The sequence below is a fragment of the Danio rerio genome, chromosome 2 (genome assembly GCF_052040795.2).
Source record: "Danio rerio strain M-AB ecotype USA chromosome 2, GRCz13ab, whole genome shotgun sequence".
NCBI lineage: Eukaryota > Metazoa > Chordata > Actinopteri > Cypriniformes > Danionidae > Danio > Danio rerio.
In genome coordinates this window covers 57,413,982-57,437,500 of record NC_141022.1, presented here as the reverse complement: position 1 = coordinate 57,437,500, position 23,519 = coordinate 57,413,982, and the positions used below count along the sequence as shown (strand labels likewise).

The 23,519-nt window shown below is 32.0% G+C and overlaps 2 protein-coding genes and 1 long non-coding RNA gene across 4 annotated transcripts in view; all 3 read left to right on the top strand.

Annotated features, from left to right (window-relative positions):
* The window catches only part of LOC103910147 (uncharacterized), a 60,765-nt gene extending 56,841 nt beyond the window's left edge, over nucleotides 1-3,924 (top strand). Inside the window, exon 4 of the mRNA XM_087241601.1 lies at nucleotides 3,201-3,924. Coding sequence (XP_087097727.1) covers nucleotides 3,201-3,655 — 455 coding nt within the window. The 3' untranslated portion in view covers nucleotides 3,656-3,924. The remainder of the gene's footprint in view (nucleotides 1-3,200) is intronic.
* LOC147846549 (uncharacterized) overlaps nucleotides 1-23,519 on the top strand; it is a 1,651,758-nt gene that overhangs the window by 763,021 nt on the left and 865,218 nt on the right. The gene's annotated exons all lie outside the window — the stretch shown is intronic.
* On the top strand, nucleotides 16,224-22,912 carry capsla (calcyphosine-like a). 2 transcript variants are annotated; one of them, XM_087239414.1, is made up of 5 exons: nucleotides 16,224-16,257; nucleotides 16,758-16,836; nucleotides 18,499-18,676; nucleotides 18,755-18,964; nucleotides 22,454-22,640. In XM_087239414.1, exons 2-5 carry the CDS (start codon nucleotides 16,760-16,762, stop codon nucleotides 22,553-22,555), a joined length of 567 nt encoding a protein of 188 aa, XP_087095540.1. In that variant the 5' UTR covers nucleotides 16,224-16,257; nucleotides 16,758-16,759; the 3' UTR covers nucleotides 22,556-22,640.

Genomic DNA, 23,519 nt, shown 5'->3' with positions numbered 1-23,519 from the left:
ATATATGCATATATATATGCATATATATATATATATATGCATATATATATATATATGCATATATATATATATATATATGCATATATATATATATATATATATGCATATATATATATATATATATGCATATATATATATATATATATATATATATATATATATATATATATATATATATATATATATATATATATATATATATGCATATATATGCATATATATATATATATATATATGCATATATATGCATATATATATATATATATATATATATATGCATATATATGCATATATATATATATATGCATATATATGCATATATATATATATATATATGCATATATATGCATATATATATATATATATATGCATATATATATATATATATATATATATATATATATGCATATATATATATGCATATATATATATATATATATATATATATGCATATATATGCATATATATATATATATATGCATATATATGCATATATATATATATATATATATGCATATATATATATATATATATATATGCATATATATATATGCATATATATATATATATATATATATATATATATATATATATATATATATATATATATATATATATATATATATATATATATATATATATGCATATATATGCATATATATATATATATATATATGCATATATATGCATATATATATATATATATATATGCATATATATGCATATATATATATATATATATATATATATGCATATATATATATATATATATATATATATGCATATATATGCATATATATATATATATATATATATGCATATATATGCATATATATATATATATATATATATATATATATATGCATATATATATATATATATATGCATATATATATATATATATATATATATATATATATATATATATATATATATATATATATGCATATATATATATATATATATATATATATATATATATATATATATATATATATATATATATATATATATATATATATATGCATATATATATATATATATATATATATATATATATATATATATATATATATATATATATATATATATATATATATATATGCATATATATATATATATATATATATATATATATATATGCATATATATATATATATATATATATATATATATATATATATATATATATATATATATATATATATATATATATATATATATGCATATATATATATATATATATATATATATATATATATATATATATATATGCATATATATGCATATATATATATATATATGCATATATATGCATATATATATATATATATATATGCATATATATATATATATATATATATATGCATATATATATATATATATATATATATATATATATATATATATATATATATATATATATATATATATATATATATATATATATATATATATATATATATATATATATGCATATATATGCATATATATATATATATATATATATGCATATATATGCATATATATATATATATATATATGCATATATATGCATATATATATATATATATATATATATATGCATATATATATATATATATATATATATGCATATATATGCATATATATATATATATATATATATGCATATATATGCATATATATATATATATATATATATATATATATGCATATATATATATATATATGCATATATATATATATATATATATATATATATATATATATATATATATATATATATATATATGCATATATATATATATATATATATATATATATATATATATATATATATATATATATATATATATATATATATATATATATGCATATATATATATATATATATATATATATATATATATATATATATATATATATATATATATATATATATATATATGCATATATATATATGCATATATATATATGCATATATATATATGCATATATATATATATATATATATATATATATATATATATATATATATATATATATATATATATATATATATATATATATATATATATATATATATATATATATATATATATATATGCATATATATGCATATATATATATATATATATGCATATATATGCATATATATATATATATATATATGCATATATATGCATATATATATATATATATATATATATGCATATATATATATATATATATATATGCATATATATGCATATATATATATATATATATATATATGCATATATATGCATATATATATATATATATATATATATATGCATATATATGCATATATATATATATATATATATATATATATATGCATATATATATATATATATATATATATATATGCATATATATATATATATATATATATATATATATATATATATATATATATATATATATGCATATATATATATATATATATATATATATATATGCATATATATATATATATATATATATATATATATATATATATATATGCATATATATATATATATATATATATATATATATATATATATATATATGCATATATATATATATATATATATATATATATATATATATATATATATATATATATATATATGCATATATATATATATATATATATATATATATATATATATATATATATGCATATATATATATATATATATATATATATATATATATATGCATATATATATATATATATATATATATATATATATATATATATGCATATATATATATATATATATATATATATATATATATATATATATGCATATATATATATATATATATATATATATATATATATATGCATATATATATATATATATATATATATATATATATATATATATATATATATATATATATATATATATATATATATATATATATATATATATATATATATATATATGCATATATATATATGGCCCGGGACAACGGTTTTGTTTTTGCATCTGGCCCTCGGCCCAAAAGGTTTGGACACCCCTGGTCTACATCCATTACGTTTATTTCCCTCAACTAAAATAGGAACAATTTTAGTTTAAAATTTTAGATAAGTTTCAGTATAATATTAACATATAATTTGACTGTTACTAAGTTTTAAGTTTTTACTGCAAATGTCGCCTCCATAACGCTGGAATTGCTCTCATTTTTTGTTTCTCTTCTAGTCTCGTACCTCTTCCAAAGCTTCACCGAAGGCGAACTGAAGAAGGTGATTGCGACCCTTGTGGACCAAAAGCAGAGGAGGATCAGAACTGAGGCAGGTCGGAGAACCAAACGAGCACGAAAGGGCCCAAAGCCGTGCTCGTTACATGAAATCAACCTCACCGTGAGCGAGCTGGGCCTCGGGTATGAAAGCGAGGAGACTGTGCGCTTCAGGTACTGCAGCGGGAAGTGCACCAATGCCAGACGCAACTATGACTTAGTAATGCAGCACATGCAGCTGAATAACGGCTCCAGTGAGAAAGCCAGACCAGGACGGGACAATGGGAAAAAGGACAAGGTGCGATACACTCCTTGCTGTCGACCGATAAAGTTCGAGAAGAAAATGTCTTTCTTGGACAACAATAATAGATTCAACACCCTTCAGAACGTGTCTGCGAAAGCGTGCGGCTGTGTATGACATTCCGGGAAGCTATGGAAACAGTCTATACATATCCATGGGAATGAAATTTTTCTGAATTCCTTGGTTATGGTGGGATATTTGGAATAGGATGCAGAAATATTGGAGAATGCATTGCAAATTCAAAGATGATCTTGAAAATGGCTCCTGTATACCACCATGGAAAAATAGTGACATCTACAGAGAAAAAGTGACGCATAAAACACAAAAGACAAGGCCTGAATTGTCTAAAACCAACTTTGGAAAGTTTGCCACAAGAAAAAACAAAACAAAGTTCTGCCTTTTCAGTGGTTGCTGGCACTTTTGATTAGCACAGGGCACTGTACTTCAACCAAAAGTTGGATTATTGGTTTAATTCAATGGGACCACAAGCTGAAGGGAGGCCTTCTGCAGAAAATCAAATACAGATCTAAATATAAAACTGTATTTAACCAAAGATATATCTATATAAATGGTACAGCGACAACTGTATGCTGCTGGCTTTTGTTACGAATCTGAATCCTGAAGTATGAAGTGCAACGCAGCTGTGAAAACTACCTCATTTCTTTCTTCATTTCTTTTTTTGTTTGTTTTCTTAGGAGAATGTACATGCAATGAATCTTGTTCTACCGCACCCACATCCTGGGATTACACTAGTCAGAAATATGAATCAGAGGTATACATGTAGAGAAATGCTTCTCTACCACACGTCTCCTAGGATGGATATTACCTAAAACAACAATGTCACTTAATACATATATATACGCATATATCTGAACCCTCAGATTTGACCTTGCCAAAGCCTGTCTAATCAAATCTAACTTCCTACGAGACATTTACATTTATTAAAAGAAAAGGCTACCAATTCTAAAAGCAAATATGGAAAAGTACTGCTTGAAAGGTTTTCCCAAAAGTGTCGTACCTTAAAGACCTTAAAAAGGTTTCTCACGATCACGTTCATGTTTACATTCCTTAAAACAATGATCAACTTGTCTTTTGGAAAGTAATTCCAGATTTTTCTCCTCTTTGACAGCTAATTTTCCTTTTTTTTTTTTTTGTCTTCGAATACAATTGCAGACAAGTACACTCTTAAAAATAAAAGTACAAAAGTGGACAATGGATTGAAACCTTATTTTAAATTCATACCTTTTAGTACTAACATGCATCTTAAAGTTGCAAATACAGGTTCTTTATTTACAAACATTACAATGTTTATTAACATTTGTATAGTCAGAACAAGAACAAGCACCGTTTTGGCATTGAAATAGTTCAGTATCATACTGCAGCTAAAAAGTAATTGTTAATTTAAAACTTTGCCACTATTCTTCAAATCACTAGTTTTGACCCATTTGTCAGCAAGAAGAGTCTAATGATTAAAATATAACACTTAATATGACCAAATATTACCTAATAAACTCAGTTCAGAATAACTATGTTGTTGTTTTTTCTACATATCTATATTTAATGCTGAATGATGATGATGATGATGATGATGAAGAAACCAAATTTTCACCCATATTTTGATATTTTAGTTTTACAAAATTTTAGGGCAAAAATTAACCTCGATTAAAATTGCATCCAAAATAAAAGTTTGTTTTGTGTCATATATATATATATATATATATATATATATATATATATATATATATTTAAAGTTTTTATGACACACACATACATTGTTACAAAACTGTTTAGTATAGCTTTCTTAGATATTTAAATTGCAAAATGTGCGTTTGCATGATTTGTTTCATATACACCTTTATTCATTCATTTTCTTGACAGCTTAAGTCCCTTTATTAATCGGGGGTCGCCACAGCGGAATGAACCGCCAACTTATCCAGCACATTTTTACGCAGCGGATGCCCTTCCAGCCGCAACCCATTTCTGGGAAACATCCACACACATACTCATACACTACGGACAATTTAGCCTAGACAATTCACCTGTACCGCATGTCTTTGGACTGTGGGGGAAACCAGAGCACCCGGAGGAAACCCACGCGAAGGCAGGGAGAACATGCAAACTCCACACAGAAACGCCAACTAAGCAGAGGATCGAACCAGCGACCTTCTTGCTGTGAGGCGACAGCACTACCTACTGCGCCACTGCTTCGCCCATATAAAAATTTATATAATATAAAATATATAACAGCACACACACACACACACTCACATAGTTCAAGTCAGAACTATTAGCCCCCCATTTATTTATTTTTTTTCTCACCATTTCTGTTTCACGGAGAGCAGATTTTTTTTCAACACATTTCTAAACATAAGTTTTAACAACTCATCTCTAATAACTGATTTTTTTTTCATCTTTGCTATGATGACAGCACATAATATTTTACTAGATAATTTTCAAGACGCTTCTATACAGCTGAAAGTGACATTTAAAGACTAAACTAGATTATTAGATTAACTAGGCAGGTTAGGGTAATTAGGCAAGTTATTGTATAACAGTGGTTTGTTCTGTAGACTATCAAAAAAATAAATAGCTTAAAGGGGATAATAATTTTGAACTTAAAATGGTGTTTAAAAAAATTTTAAAAATGCTTTTATTGTAGCCGAAGTAAAAGAAATAAGACTTTCTCCAGAAGAAAAAAACATTATCAAACATACTGTTAAAATTTCCTTGCTTTGTTAAACATCATTTGGGAAATATTATAAAAACATATAAAAATAAAAAGGGGGATTATAATAATCTGAATAATAATCCCTAATAATTCGGACTTCAACTATGTGTGTGTGTGTGTATTAACATATTAAATAATGCCGAAACAAACTTTTATTTTGGATGCAATTAATCGTGATTAATCTTTGCACAGCAATAAGTTTATTAAAAATATATTAAAGTAAATGCTCACTTGCATTTTATATGAGTTACAATACCACTTTATTATTCCATCTAAAACAGACACCAAATTTGAACGTCTCGTCTTAGACCCACATGTGATATTGACCTGCATTTTACCATAATGGTTCGTACAGCATCTACTTTGAACCCTTTGAACCTATTTTTAAGAGTGTACATGGATTATCCGGTCATAAAGAAAATTCTTTGTTATCCTGGTTTCTAGACTAATCACAGAGTATGAAATCTGTCATTAACACAGTTACTGATAATTATATGTCTGTGAAGATGAACTGCTGAAAAGCCTGATGGTGGATTTGACAGTTCTAAGCTGTTCAGACACACAGGATTAAGTGTTAAGTTTATCCTTGTCCTTTCAGAAACGTTGAAAGGAATTACGTATTAGCCTTCCTGTGAGATTGTTATTCTTTTCCAAATATTTCCCAAGTAATTTTAACAGAAAATTTTTTTTTTTCTGCTGAAAAAAAAAATCAGTTTTATACAATGATTTAATATATAATATTCAATATTATTTCCACCTTAAACAATATTTTTTCGTCTACAGAACAAACCACTGTTGTCCAATGACTTCACTGATTAACCAAACTTACCTAGTTAACCTAATTAACCCAGTTAAGCCTTTAAATGTCACTTTAAGCTGAATACTAGTATCTTGCATGATATCTAGTAAAATATGTACTGTCATCATGGCAAAGACAAAAGAAACGAGTTCATAACTGATTTATTAAAATTACTACGTTTTAAAAATGTGCTGAAAAAAAAAATCTGTTAAACAGCATTTGGAAAATATACGAAAAATGAATTTATTGCTTAATTTTGCTTTCAAGTGTGCATTGCAAATGCTTCAAAACAACCGATCTGGTTGATACACAAAGTGTCATGAACAATCGATTATAACTGAATTTAGTTTGAGCCACAACCCACCAATCAGCTCATAGATCACTGCGAAAATGACCAGATTTACCATCTATTGTCTTGATGTTCGTGCGTTATCCATGCTGTTTTTTCTCGCCAAAAAAGACTGTGGTCTAATTGAATAACTCTGATGTAATTAAGGACAAAACTACAAATGAGATTGGAGTCACGCCGGGATCCGTCAAGCCCTAAACACGTCTTTCCTTTAAAGCTAATGGAATTACTGTAAAAACAAGGCAACAGCTAATGGAGCATACAGTCCTTTTACATGGATTAATTATATGGGAATTTTAAGTCATTAAAGGGACAGTTCACCCAAATGTTTAATTTTACTCACACCCAAGCCATACAAAACCTTTTTGAGGTTCTTTTTTTCTGTTGAAAACAACAAGATGATATTTTGAAAAATGTTGGACAACCCTGCACGGTTGGAAAACAAATACTATGGAAGTCAATGGCTGCTGCATTTTTGCCCAGCTTTCTTTGCAAATATATTTTCTGTTCATCTGAAGAAACTAGGATTAGAACAAGTCAGCAAATGATGCCAGAATTTTAACCCTTATGTTACATTGAGGAAGTCACTCTGGGGTGGTTTTGAGTCTTAATTTGGCCACAACGTTCTGTGTTTCAGCAAATAGAATGATTTTAGTGATAAATCCTATTTTGAGATATATTTTGGGAAAATGCTTTGAAAATTTTCATAAACTCAACAATACACTCTGGGCAAATGGACTACCCTTTCGTTATATTAGTGGCTGTTTTTTCCCCAAAGACTTCTCTTATAATAACATTTTTTGATTGCAAAGCCTCGACACCAAACAATCACAATTTCTGGACTGCTGCTGGTTTTCCCTGTTGGGAAGAGGTCAAACTTGTCATTATTACTGTTGATCATCAGCTCCTGTCCAAAAAAAAAAAAAAAAAAAAAAAAAAAGCGCTTAGTTTCTGGTTTTTATATGGAGTATTGTGTGTGTGTGTGTGTGTGTGTGTGTGTGTGTGTGTGTGAGATACCTTTGCACACATACCAAATACGTCTGAGAAAATACAAATAAGTGTTTCTGCTCTCAAAACTACATGGAGTAAACAAAAACATGGTAAGTGTATTTAAGCACACAAACTATAATCTGCTGTTATACTGCATACAAAATCCAGAAACGAAGCCACAAGCTTATCTAAAGGGTTAATGGTGCCAACAGACACAACCCCCCCCCCCGATCCCCACCCCAAATCAGTGACGCCATGAACTTGCCAATTACAGAGTCAAAATCTCTTTAAAAATGATTTTCAAAAAACATTTGATAAAGTTTTGATCAGGACTGAGGTTACAAAAAAAAGGATAGTAAATTTAAACGATACAAAAGGGTTAATGTATTTGAATACAAAATTAAAATGTTAAACGTAATTTCTGAATGAATACTACAAACCAGCAATCTATGCAATGAATTAAGCAATTATCAGAAACTCCCAACCCAGGCTCATTATTTTTATGTACCCCTAAATACATTTCTGGAGATCACAAAATTCGTCCTAGGAGGTACGTTTTTTTTTTTTTTTTTGCAGTTTTTGTTTTCGCGAATTCAAAGATCTCAAATTTCTCTTGCAAGTGTCAGTCGGGCCTGCTGCTCTTGTGTAAATCCACCAGAGGCCACTGTCAACTGACTGACTGACCGACCGACTGACCAACCATTTGCTCTTCTCACCCCCTTCCCTAAAACCAACCGATAGTGTTTTTAAAAGCACCAATTGACCCGATCACCCCCTTCCCTAAACCAAAACAACAGCGTTTTTAAAAGTAATCCAGAAAAAGAAAGGCCCTCACGGCTGCCTGATTTTCAGATCTCACCACGTTCTCACCCTGTTGTTTACTTGTTTATTTTATTTTCTGCCTTTTGTTTTTGTTTTCCCTGCTTTCTGAAACTGTTCTTCGCCAAACTCGAACCCCATCATTGAGGTCAACTCCACTCTGTATATCAAGTCTGCTAACGTACGCAGCAAACTACTGGGCAAACTGGTAACAGTAGAGAAGCAGCCCACATGAAGGTAATGGGTCAGCTAGTAGCGTGAAAAGAAACTGAAGCCGTCGGTGGTGTCATACCACCCCATAGCATTCATTTGAAATGCATACGTAGCTCTGGCTACATAATTCGCGCTCTCCAGAAATGTATACGGGGGTACTTCTTCACAATGAGCCTGTGTTTAAATCCAGTACTGTAAAAATATCAGTAGACAACATGTCAAATTTGTGGCGTCTTGCCAACGGTAGAACCCTGGTAAGCAATTAAACGGTGTCTAAGCTTGCAAACTGGATACAGAACATGATCGTTTGCCCCGACCAGGCAGCATCTGAGCTGTATATGAACCTATAATTATTTTTTTGTGCGTTTTGGAAGTAATTCAATCTATAAACTCAATCAAAATTTAAGCAGAAGTCACCCAGCATGCATGAAAGTGTTTGTGCTCCTCTGAAAAAAAAAAAAAAAAAAAGATCACAATTAAGACAAGGGGTTCAGCGACTCTACTTCTGTCCATTTATATTGAAGTGGAGTACTTTAGTGTCTGTATTTGTATGTAAAATGAGTATAAAAGTACTGCGGCAGTATTACAACAATGGAAAATGTGTGTGTATGATTATATGCGTGTGTGTTGTTACATTTCCCATGTCAACTAATCATGATTAGCATTTGGGTTTTGTTGGATTTTTTACACCAACAGCAGAAGTGTCGATGCAGTGCATCTGTATTGTAGATATATATATATATATACGGTATTTATTGCAAAATGCTTTTCATTTATATTTAGATATTTTAGGAGGGAGACAGAACTTATTTATTGTTTTACACTTGTGCCAAATGGAATTTCTAAAGTCGGCTGAATAAACATACCCAGCTTACAACAATAAAAAAAAACAACAACAAAAACTGTGCTTATTTGTCTTGAGTTTCTAAATTCTCTCTTCTGTTTATCCTCAACAACAAGATGTGTAGACGGCGGATTTACAATGGCGCACAAACAGAAGAATTGAATTCTGGTGGGAAGAGATCTTGTTTACGGAGCTTTGATGTTTAAGCTATTAGGGTGATGTAAGGACAATCAAAAAAAAAAAAACAATAACAAATAAGCTGGCGACTTGTTAACATCGAAGTGAAAACAGATTCTATGGAAAAATAATATGAATGCGATCTATAAAGTAAGTCATTTCATAAGCATCCACTCCTTTTTTAGTATATGCCACACCTATATCCCCACTGGTGGATCCAACTGGGTTTAGAGGTCATATAAACACTGAAATTGAGATTACTTGTGTAGTCAAGTGGTTTGATTCTAGTTTAAACACTCGACCTGGACGTTCCAACTTTCTGGTGAGTCAGTATTGTGGCAGAACCACCATTAAGAAAAAATAAAGTCCATTCTAAGGAACTCATTGAAAAGCACAAAGACGGAAATGGATACCAGACGATCTCCTAGTCACCGAATATCCCTTGGAGTGCTGTTAAATCAATAATTAAGAAATGCTAGAAGCTGTAAATCTGAGGAAGGCTACCAGGGGACCAATGACAAATAAATGACTAGACGTTGTGTAATCACTGCCTACAGGCTTTTTACGCAGTACAATAGTGATGTTCCAATAGTAAAAAACCCCAAAGGGAAACTGATTTTTAACAATTACAGATAAATCTATGAATTCATTTTTATTGCCATGCGCCTTTAAAGCCAGACCCACTATAATAGTATAAGCTTTGGGATTGTTAATCAATTGTACACAACTTGACAAAAGTCTTGTCGCCTATCCAAGTTTTAGTAGCAACAAACAATAACTTGACTTCTAGTTGATCATTTGGTATCAAAAGTTGCTTATATGAAAGGCAAAGGCCTCTAGATTACGCTTGTTCTACCAAAATAAATATGATCATGTCTTGATTTTTAATTATTTATTGAGGACAGTAAGGTCTGACTTTGCTTAGACAAAAGTCTCGTCACTGAACAGAGACAATGTCCAGTATAGTATATAAAGTCATGCTGCAGTGGAAACAGAATGAATATTGTGTCTGACTCCATCATGAGCTTGGAGGACTGCATCCATACATCTCTGCAATGACTCAAATCATTTATTAATAAAGTCATCTGGAATGGCAAAGAAAGAGTTCTTGCAGGACTCCCAGAGTTCATCAAGACTCTTTGGATTCATCTTCAATGCCTCCTCCTCCATCTTACCCCAGACATGCTTAATAATGTTCACTTCTAGTGACTGGGCTGGCCAATCCTGGAGCACCTTGACCTTCTTTGTTTTCAGGAGCTTTGATGTGGAGGCTGAAATATGAGTAGGAGCGCTATCCTGCTGGAGAATTTGCCCTCTCCTGTGGTTTGTAGTGTAATGGGCAGCACAAATGTCTTGGCAACATCTCTGCAGATCTGTTGCATGCCCCCATACTAAAATGTAACTCCAAACCATGATTTTTCCTTCACCAAACTTGACTGATTTCTGTAAGAATACTGGGTCCATGCGGGTTGCAATAGGTCTTCTGCAGAATTTGGGATGATTGGGATGCAGTTCAACAGACGATTCATCAGGGGAAAAAATAAATAAAAATAAAAAAAAATCTACCTTCGGCCACTTTTCCAAATGATCAACTAGAAGTCAAGTTGCTCTTACATCTGGGATAGACGACAAGACTTTTGTTAGGTAGTGTAGATTAGTAGTGTAATTAGGAACTGAAAAGTAAACCACATTCTAACAAAACATTGTCAAACTAAACCTCATAGGCTAGTTGGTTAGGCGTTCCTGTTTTTCTAACTTGCCTGTTATTTTATTGTGAATAGCAAGATAAAATACTATTAAACAACAATTTAAAAGTCTTTGTAAAGTTTTTAAATGTAGCTTTTAAAAAAACTGATTCAGAGTTGACTGTTAATAAAGTTTACATAAGTGTTTGCCAATTTGGGAAAAAAAAAAAATGTCCTACACAGAATAAAAGAAATTTCACATATACATTTGTAGGTGTATTAAACTAACTTTTCTAGTCATCTCAACAAACCTCAGTCAAACTCAAACAAATATATTAAAGGTAAACGTTGTACATTTTAAATAATTAGTTGAAATACTGAAGTTAAACAAAAGGAAAACTGTCATGGCTTTTTGTAAAAAAAAAAAATAATAATAATAATAATAAATAATAAAAAAAAGAAAAATTCTGTCTAAGAACAGCCAGCACAATAAATAAAATAAAACACAGGTAACATTTTAAATAACCAATTAATTCAAGTCACTTTATGTATTAATCAGCCATAATATCTTAATAAAAATACCACTAATTATTGTTAGCTAATGTAGTCAACTAACAACAAACAAACTGAACCTTATCATAAAATGTTAGCAGATAGCATTCTGGGACTGTTTTCTGTAAAACAGCAACAGATTCCAATGCAATTGAAAATTTATGGGCAGAAACTTCAAAAAGGCTGTTCACACACGAACCCCATCCAACCTGACTGATCCTGAGCATTTGTAAACAGAACATTGGAGAAAACAAAACTCACACATGGGCCAGATGTGCAATGTGTGTTGACATGAAACAATATCGGACTGTTTATCGGTGTCAAAAAAGGGCTAATTAATTCCTCTGCGGCTGAAAGCTGTAAAACTTGAAAGCTTCCAAGGGGGCGAATACTTCTTACAGGCATGTTACCTTCATAAAATTATGCTAATTATCACACTATTTGGATTTAACCATCGCACGATTAACTGCAATGTTCTGAACAAGCTTTCAAAGAGACATAAGCATACTTTCCTGAAACAGAATTGCCCATTTACAAAGAGAAAATGAAGGCTTTCTTTGAACATGACCACAAATACAACTGTTGCTATTAACTGTAAACATTTACCGCATTGTAGAGCGACCATCAGACCTGGGTCATTTCATTCAGCGGGCGTCATCCTGACCACAACATCACTGGTGCACATCGCTGTTGTCAACATGACTCCATTGACTCCATTTAACCTCTGTTGCCCTGGGAAAAGACAGGTTTATGTTTAAAACCACAGAGACACAGTAAACAAGAAAGCATAAACTATTTCTATGTTGGTCCAAGATTCAAATCTTCCACTGGTGGACAAAACTCAGAAAGCCGAGGTGTTTATTTCCACTTCCATAACAGATGAAAATAATTAACAGCATTTCAACTTCACCTCATCCCAAAAAAAAGTACATATGTGCATCCTAATATAATAAATCAAACATTTCCAGCCAATTAGAACATTATAAAAAAAGTTTCCATCAAGAAAATCAACATTAGGGGTCATTTTCAATTGAATTTAAGTTTATTTGTGTAGCACTTTTTACAAAAGGTGGACATTACAGCATTACAATCAAATTCAGATATTTAAAGTTATTAGTTACCATAACCTTATTAATTACTAATAACTTTAACTAATTAGTTAAATATTTTGTGACCCTGGGCCACAAAACCAGCCTTGTTGCACAGATCACCGGCCACTTTATTAGGTACACCTGTCCAACTGCTCAATGACGCAAATTTCTAATCAGCCAATCACATTGCAGCAACTCGATGCATTTAAGCATGCAGACATGGGTAAGACGATCTGCTATGTGATCCAGAGGATGGTGGGTAAAAACAACAGTAGGGAGAAATAGATGCGAGGAAACCGTTATATCAAGGTTAAGGTTTGGACATACTGCTCTGAATAGTGGACTGTTTAGAATTGGAAAACATCCAAATGGAGTTTGTATTAATTGTAATGAAGAGGAAAGTATAGAACGATTCATAAAGAAATGCCCATTATTAGGGCCAGACGGAATCTGCGGACGTTTTTTGCTATTTCTGCTGAGAATTTTGGTAAAAATCTGTAGATTTCAGGGGAATTATTTTGGGAGTATCCAACGGAGTATTGTAACTAAAAACCTTAATATATTAAATAAAAAGTAATAAATTTTGGAATAAAAATTTAATAAATTCAGATTTACACATTTACTCAAGTAAATAAACAGAATTAATAATGGGCTTAAAATCTGCAGAATTCTGCGCGTGCAGATTTCGTGTGGGCCTACCCATTATATTAAAAAGAATGGAATAGGATGATAGACATTGAGGAAAAAAAGGTAAATCTAGATATTAATAGTATGTTAGGTCGTGGAGTAGGAGCTTTATTAATGTTTCTTAGAAAAACTTGGTTGTATAATAGAATATAAATTAATAAGTTTAAGAGAGTAGAAATTTCACTTCTGATTCACACTCCTAACCAGTAGATGACAGAAATGATAAAGTTTTATGCCGACTGCCAATAAAAAACCAAGAAGAACACTATCTGCTGCAGTTCAAACAGAGCATCAAAATGGGGAAGAAATTTGATTTAAGTGACTTTGAACTTGGCATGGTTGTTGGTGTCAGACAGGCTGATCGGAGTAATTCAGAAACTGTGGACCTACTGGGATTTTCACGCACAACCATCTCTAGGGTTTACAGAGAATGGTTTAAAATAGAGAAAATATCCAAGTTATAGATTTTTCTTTTATGCCAAAAATCATTTGCATATTAAGTAAAGATCATTTCCCATTACTATATAAATTTCCTACTATAAAACTATATATCAAAATGTAACTATTAGTAAAAAGCATTGCTAAGTAAGAACTATATGGGCCGGTATAAAATTCTGACGGTATGATAACCTTGGATAAAAAAATATCACGATTTCACGCTATGACCAGGGTTTGACTGTATTGTAATCACAGCTCTAAAAAAAAATTATTTTTAAATGCCTGGGTAAAAAAACGAAACCTTTTTCCCTATTTCATTTTGAGAAACATTTCTAATATTTTGAAGCAGTAAACATGAGAGGTTCAATATTTTAAATGAACTATTGACTTCTGCTATTGTTTTAAAAACACAGATTTCTTTACAATTTAAAACGGCATCTTTGGATATGTTTTCTGCTGGAGATACTGTTGTCCTAAAAAACAAACAAGCCAAAAAAAAACAAAAAAAATAAAAAATTTGTACACATACCTTAGGAACGGTAACAGTTATAGCAGAAAATGTTGGCGGTTTTAAAACCTTGACTTTTCCAAACCGCGGTATGCCTTGAAAACGGTTATCGTCCCACGCCTACTAAGAACTTAATTTGGACAACTTTGACTGCAATTTTTTTGCACCCTCAGATTTCAGATATTGAAACAGGCCTAGTTTTATAATTGACAGAGTTAGCCAAAAACAAAACTTCCTGAACCTCCAAACTAGCTCCAGACATGAAGACAGTACTCATTACCTGTATTGACGTGTAGTGTACCGTGGTAAATGTGAAAAAAATGCACGATTTAATGGAATTAAACCGTGTTTCACCCACCGTTAACAGCTTCAGTTCAATTCAACAACACGTGACCGAGGATTCTCGCCTAATATGACGTCAAACTGCGACCGCATAGTTGCTGTTTAAGTTTATACTGTTACTACAATAAAACTGTCAAACATTAAAATAACAAATATTCGGGAAAATATAAATGTGCGTTGTTTAACAATTATGAATACCTTTAGAAACAATAAAAAATTATTGTAGTTGTTTAATTCTGAAACAAAGACTAATTGTCAGTCAGTATGTGTGCGTCCATCAAATAAAAGCATCCAAAATATATTTAATCTGTTTACAATCTTAATCAATAGCAGAGATTTGCCATAGTTAACGCCTATTTAAGACAGTCATGTTAATTGACAGACATAACAGCCAATCAAAAACCAAGTTGAGCGTGAGGGCGGAGAAACACGCAGGTGCACCTGAGAAACAAGAGATGCTTGCACATAACAAAGACCACCAAAAGGACACACAGCAGGTATTTACGATTTCCTTCTTGTTCATTTGAATGTAACTTAATCATATACATGTTTTGCCAACTATAAAAGTACTCATCAGCTTGACGAGGTTAAATAAATTGTTAATATTTGTCATATAGCGAAGCTTTTGTTGTATTATTTGTTTATTCATGTATAATGTTTCTTAAAAGAGACGTGAAGATGCTCATTATATTACAGAAGTCAAATTATAAAGGAGTCCTTTTTTTCTCTCAATTTAAAAAAGCCCACGAGAAACATTAAATATTTCACGTTTGTCGTGGTTTACGACGGTTTATGTACAGAGTTGTTATGGCGATGCTCTGAGTTTTCGTTTCCAAGGCAACATAAAACTAACTTGTTTGCTCACGTGACGTCTTTAAGAGCAGTTCAGCGCTGCTTATCAAACAAATAAATGATTATTGTTAAAGTCTGACGTGTAGCTGTGATCAAACATTGATTTGTGTATTGTTTTATTGCGATTCTGTTGTTCAGGTATCAGTAATGGCAGCAGACGCTTTGCAGGATCTCCGACAGCAGTGCCTCAGCCGAGGAGCCGCGGGAATCAAGGGTCTTGGAAGGCAAGAGAAATATTCATGTCACCTAAAAAGGCTTTCACCAAAAACTGAATACTCTGTCATTATGAGCTAGGTTTTATCCACCTTAATATTACCTCCAGAACACTATAGATTTTTATTTTAATGTGTTAAATTAACTTGTAAAGAATTTACATAATTTAAGGTCAATAAATGCTTTTGTAGTTGTCATTAGACAAGGCTATAACTCTTTATTAGGTACACCTTACTAGTACCAGGTTGGACCCCCTTTTGCCTTTGGGACTGCCTTACTCATTCGTGGCATAGATTCAACAAGGTACTGGAAATATTTCTCTGAGATTTTGCTTCATATTGACATGATAGCATCACGCAGTTGCTGCAGATTTGTCGGCTGCACATCCATGATGCAAATCTCCCGTTCCACCACATCCCAAATGTGCTCTATTGGATTGAGCTCTGGTGACTGTGGAGGCCTTTTGAGTACAGTGAACTCATTGTCATGATCAAGAAACCAGTCTGAGATGATTCACGCTTTATGACATGGCGCGTTATCCTGCTAGAAGTAGCCTTTAGAAGATGCACTGTGGTCATAAAGGGATGGACATGGTCAGCAACAATACTCAGGTAGGCTTTGGTGTTGACACGATGCTCAATTGGTACTATTAGGCCCAAAGTGTGCCAAGATAATATCCCTAACACCATAACACCACCACCAGCACCAGCAGCCTGAACTGTTCATACAAGCCAGGGTGGATTCATGATTTCATGTTGTTGATGCCAAATTCTGACCCGACCATCCGAATGTCACAGCAAAAATGGAGACTCATCAGAGCAGGCAACGTTTCTTCAATTGTCCAATTTTGGTGAGCCTGTGTGAATTGTAGCATCAGTTTCCTGTTCTTAGCTGACAGGAGTGGCACCCGGTGTGGTCTTCTGCAGCTGTAACATATCCGCCTCCAGGTTGGACGTGTTGTGTGTTCAGTGATGCTCTTCTGCACATCTCGGTTGCAACAAGTGGTTATTTGAGTTACTGTTGCCTTCTATCAGCTGGAAGCTGTCTGGCCATTCTCCTCTGACATCAAGTCATTTGCGCCCACAGAACTGCCGCTCACTGGATATTTTCTCTTTTTCAGACCATTCTCTGTAAACCCTAGAAATTGTGTGCGTGAAAATCCCAGTAGATCAGCAGTTTCTGAAATACTCAGACCAGCCCCTCTGCCACAAACATTCAAACGTTCAAAAGTCACTTGAATCACCTTTTTTCCCCATTCTGATGATCGGTTTGAACTGCAGCAGGTCGTCTGGATCATGTCTACATGCCGAAATGCATTGAGTTGCTGCCTTGTGATTGTGATTACAAGCAATTAATGCAAGTGTGCCTAATAAAGTGGCCGGTGTGTGCATATTAACTGATGTTCAAAAAATGAACATTACTTTACAGAGTTAAACAAAACATCATTTTTATTACTTTAAGATTTTTCTTTTATATTGTAGTCCACATTAACTAGTAAAAATGTTTGAATATAAGAAACAACCACTGCCAATGCAACAATCTGAATACTCCTAAACTATTACGCCCTAAAAGTTTAAATAATTATTCAAGATATTTTGAAGCGAACACAATATTAATCATGTATAAATATTGTCATATCTAATGATAACACAGAAACTCAACATTTTAATCAGGATGTTTCGCAGTATGGACGACGACGGCAGTAAATCTCTCGACTTCCAGGAGTTTGTCAGAGGTCTGCAGGATTATGGCGTGTCTGTGGGGAGAGATCAAGCGCAGCAGATCTTCGCCATGATGGACAAAGATGGAAGTGGCAGCATCAACTTCGACGAGTTTCTGGAGAAATTAAGAGTAAGCGGTGTGAATGCATGCTTTATTTATGTTTGGAGGACGCAGAAATGATAATGCAGTCCTGTTTGATGTTTTCAGCCACCCATGTCGAGCACACGGATGCAGGTCATCAGACAGGCTTTCCAGAAGTTTGATAAGAGCGGAGACGGCGTCGTGACCGTGGAGGATCTGCAGGGTGTTTACAACAGCAAACATCACCCCAAATACAAGAGCGGCGAGTGGACAGAAACACAAGTCTTCCACTCTTTCCTCGACAGCTTTGACTCTCCGCATGACAAAGATGGAAAGGTATCATTTTCCCTATTCTTTAAGGATGCATTCGCAGTCTAATAAAGGTTTCCATTTGCATACTTTGATACATATTAAGTATAAACTAAAATAATCTATAACAAATCATTGGTTGTTGTCAGTAAGTCCCTGTCATAAGGCTGTTGAACATCACAATGACTTTCTGTATGCAGTTATTTCAGAGAAGCTGAGTAGTATAGTTTTTACAGAACAATAACATTGAGAAAAACTGCATATGCTTAATAAAATTCTATTGAGAAATTAGTTCACGACTAGAAGGTATAATTTCCTAAATTTAGAGAAGAGTATTTGTGTTTATATATTGTTTGATAAAAATTTTGCATATTAACTGTGGCACATTCCTAAAGGTCTCCCTGAATGCTTTGAAATACGCATTTTTTAAAAAACAACAAAAGCACTGAATGTATTCAGTTTCAGTTGGAACTACATCAACAATAAATATGAATAATAAAGAAATAAAAGTCTCAGCAGCTCCCGGTTCATGTGGACTTTTATTGGAACTGTAGTCTGGTTCAAAAACCCATAGTAAAAATACTAAAATACTATAGTATTTTTTCACATGGGCTTTGGTCTGGATGCGAATAGTTTAGCATTTTTAAAATTGTACTGGGAGAAAATTGCATATTTTGATAATAATTAAATATTATTTTAAAAATGTAATATTAATAAACTTTCATAAAAAAAAGTTTTCTAAATATCCATAGTTTTTCCAACTAGTTGTTATAATTAAATTACTTTCCACTCAATGAAATAATGGGATTACTGTACATTTTTTAGATAATTTATGGCAAGTAACTAATGAAATTAATATTAATTATATCTAACTCTATTGACTTTTATATTAAAGATAATAAATATATATATATATATATATATATATATATATATATATATATATATATATATATATATATATATATATATATATATATATATATATATATATATATATATATATATATATATATGCATGCACATGTATATTTAACATTTCAATTTTAGGTCTAAAAACTAAAAGGTCCTGTTTGACTCAAAATTAAAGTATAATTAAAAAAAAAGTAATTAAGAGTTTAAATACTATTGTCCATGCACTCAAATCAAATAATCAGTTATTTAAAGAGAAGGCATTATCTACACACATATTAGAAAAATGCTACAAACTATAAAATACCATTCATGAAAATACTTAAATAATAGACAAATCCAAACGTCCATTGTAAGCGGGCTGCGTTTCAGACCAGATAAGCTCAATGACATAATGTCTCTGACATCGCCTGTTGTCCCATTTAGCAACTTGATAGCAACCGTCTTTTCAAAAAAGCGTAACAGCTTTAAAAAAAAATAATAATTAAAAAAATAAAATAAAATAAAAGATTGGCAAGAGTGGATTATAACTGATGTGTTTTATTTCGTAGGATAAAACGTGAAAGTATCTTGAGTGTTTGGTATCCACAAACTTTAAGCAATTTAACTGAAATGACATTGAAAAAACCCATTAAATTTGGGACGAGAAAGCCAAAACTGATAAAATGCTAACTCGCTTCCGGGTTTTTGCATACAAATTTATGTCCATAATTCCTCCTAGAGTAGGCCATGGGCGTTGCTAGGCCTATTTTAGGGGGTCTGTAGCCCCACTATATTTCTGCTCAGCCCCCCTAAAACTTTTGTGATTAGCTCAAAAACTGTACACTAAAAATGTCGCCTCAGTCCCCTTCAAAATTGAAAAGAAAACTGCTGCAGAATTCGGCTCCTCCTCGACTTTTGTTTTTCATTTGATCAACAAACCACAGCCGTGGACAGCGAGAGAACGAGGTGTGTGTTTATTGAAAAACGGTTATAATATTTGCTTATTGGCAGTTCTTTGATATAGATAACCTTGTATCACCTGTATCCCAATGTCATGGAGGAGCAGTCGGGTTTTCTCAGCGTTCACCTCATCAGCACTGCGGTTTCCTCCAGTGAAAACTAACATTTCGCTATTTTCATTTCAAAATGAACTACCAATATTAAACACTTTACAGTTCGTGTGGCATTAACTATACCATAGAATCTTGCTCAGAAAGGATTAAACACAGCGACAGAAGTACTTAGAGAATGTACTCGTTTTAACTGTCACTGAGTCAATGACAGAACCAGAAACATGTCAACAAGTGTTGTCTAGTATTAAAATACTTCTTATTTATTATTATCTTTTAGATTGGTAAATGTGAATTAGCCTGTAAGTCTTAAAATATATATTTGTTTGTGTGTCATTTAATCAGGAAAGTGGCAGTTAATTTATTTAATACATGGAAACAAAAAATGCACTTAAATATAAAAAGTGGTTTTTACTACAGTAATAGTGGGGTTGAGTTCTGGCTTACTCAGAACTCAAATGGCTGTACCTGTCTGTGTAATACAGTGGAATACTAGTATACAACCCATATTAAACAAACATTTTTAACTATTAAACTACTATTTATAAATGTAATATTAGGCTTATATATTATTACTTATTACTATTATTATTATATTTTACCTTATAAAGAGCTGAGCCCCCCTAAAATGAAAATCCTAAAAATCGCCCCTGGCGTAGGTGACATCTAATGAAAATATCTATGGTCCCACCCTCTCTCCATAATTCTTTTGAGATTACGCCAAACATTGAACAACAATGCAGATTTCAAAGCACTTGAATGGGGTTGTTGGTAGATCAGATATAGTTGCAGAAGTTGATGAGAATTATTTATTAAATTTCCCCAATAATTGTATTTTTTTTTAAACATCTACCCCCACCCCAAGCGTCACAATACTGTAAAAACATTCATTATTGGAACACAGCGTCACAAACACGATGCTATATTGATGTGCGAATCCGCAGCTGTATCCTATCTAGACGTTACCCTTCATGGGACATTATTCATGAGCCAAGTTTTAAGTTACTATACTCAAAGTAATTCCACATGGATTTGTAGGTTTTTGTACAAAATTCTTCACAGAAATAGCCAAAAAAAAAGTCATTCCTGCTGAAAAATCCAGCTTAAACCAGCCTTGGCTGGTTTTAGCTGGTTGAACAGCCAAGTTTTAGAGGGGTTTTGGCCATTTCCAGCCTGGTCTTAGCTGGTCAGGCTAGAAAATGACCAGCTAAGACCAGCTAAAACCAGCTTGACCAGCCTGGTTTAAGCTGGATATAGCTGGTTTTGGCTGGACTCCCAGCTTGGCTAGGCTGGTCAAGCTGGTTTTAGCTGGTCATCTCCCAGCCTGACCAGCTAAGACCAGGCTGGAAATGGCTGGAAACCAGCCTGGAAGTGGCCAAAGCCCCTCTTAAACCAGCCTGGTCGACCAGCTAAATCCAGCCTAGGCTGGTTTAAGCTGGATTTTTCAGCAGGGATCAGATACTGTCTGGCCCTAGTAAATAGTAATTAATGACATTGTTTGTACTAACTACTGTATTAACATTAACTTACCCATCACTATTCCACATGACAGGTGACCCTGGAGGAGTTTGTGAATTACTACAGCGGCGTCAGCGCTTCTGTCGACAGTGACGAGTACTTCATCTCCATGATGAAGAGCGCATGGAAGCTGTAGGCTTTTCATTTGTCATTAGAAATCAGATTGGAACCTGCAATATTTACATGTAGAAATCATGTCTCATTAAAGGTCTTTGATTTAGGCCTCTTGGTTTAATGTTTCACACATTGCTGCTTCTCAGAAGATGGAGTTGAATCTGGTCGAGGTTTTTATCAGGTCAAAATCTGGCGTTGTAAAAGACGAGAGCTTCAAAAAGGTCTTTATTGATTTCTCTGACAAACACTGTTCAATCAGCTGATAAACGCCAGCAGCTGCTCGTGTTAAACTCCACTCATTCATTAGGTGTGTGTTTGTGGCTCCACCTGCTGAACACTCACGACATGACACCATCAATGAATAAATATCGTAAAACCATCGAGGGCGAAATCTCATTTTACTCAACAACAGGTGTTTTTGATTATTGATGAAGTGAAAGGCTATCAATGCTCCATTTTGAGTAGAATTTGATTTGGAAATGTGAATATTTGATGATATATTTGATAACTAGTGACAACTTAAAATGTAATAGTAGGTAACACTAATGTTCAGATGTTTGGGGTCAGTTTAAAAAAATAGAAATTAATTCTTTTATTCTGCAAAGCACATTAAATTGATCAAAATGGGCTATATGCACACAGACTTTTCGTTTTCAGCTAGCCAGCCCCAGGGCTTCCGGTGAACTGTGCAATTTTTAATTGCCTCGTTTCTTTACAAATCACTTATCTTCACTGCCTGATAAATATACTATATGAAATAGGGTCTCAGACCAGACAAGAAGTTCTGCGTTAAATTCACTGAAATATTGTCTTGTAGGTCTTAAATCATTTACAACAGGTCTTAATTTTCCTTTGTTTCTGTGAAGCTACCCAATCGTTCCAACGCATCCATTCATAACTAATATTATAAGTCTGTTGAGCATACATTTTTGAAGTTTTTTTTTTAATTATGTTGTGATTTTATTTATTTATTTTTCAATCAGAAT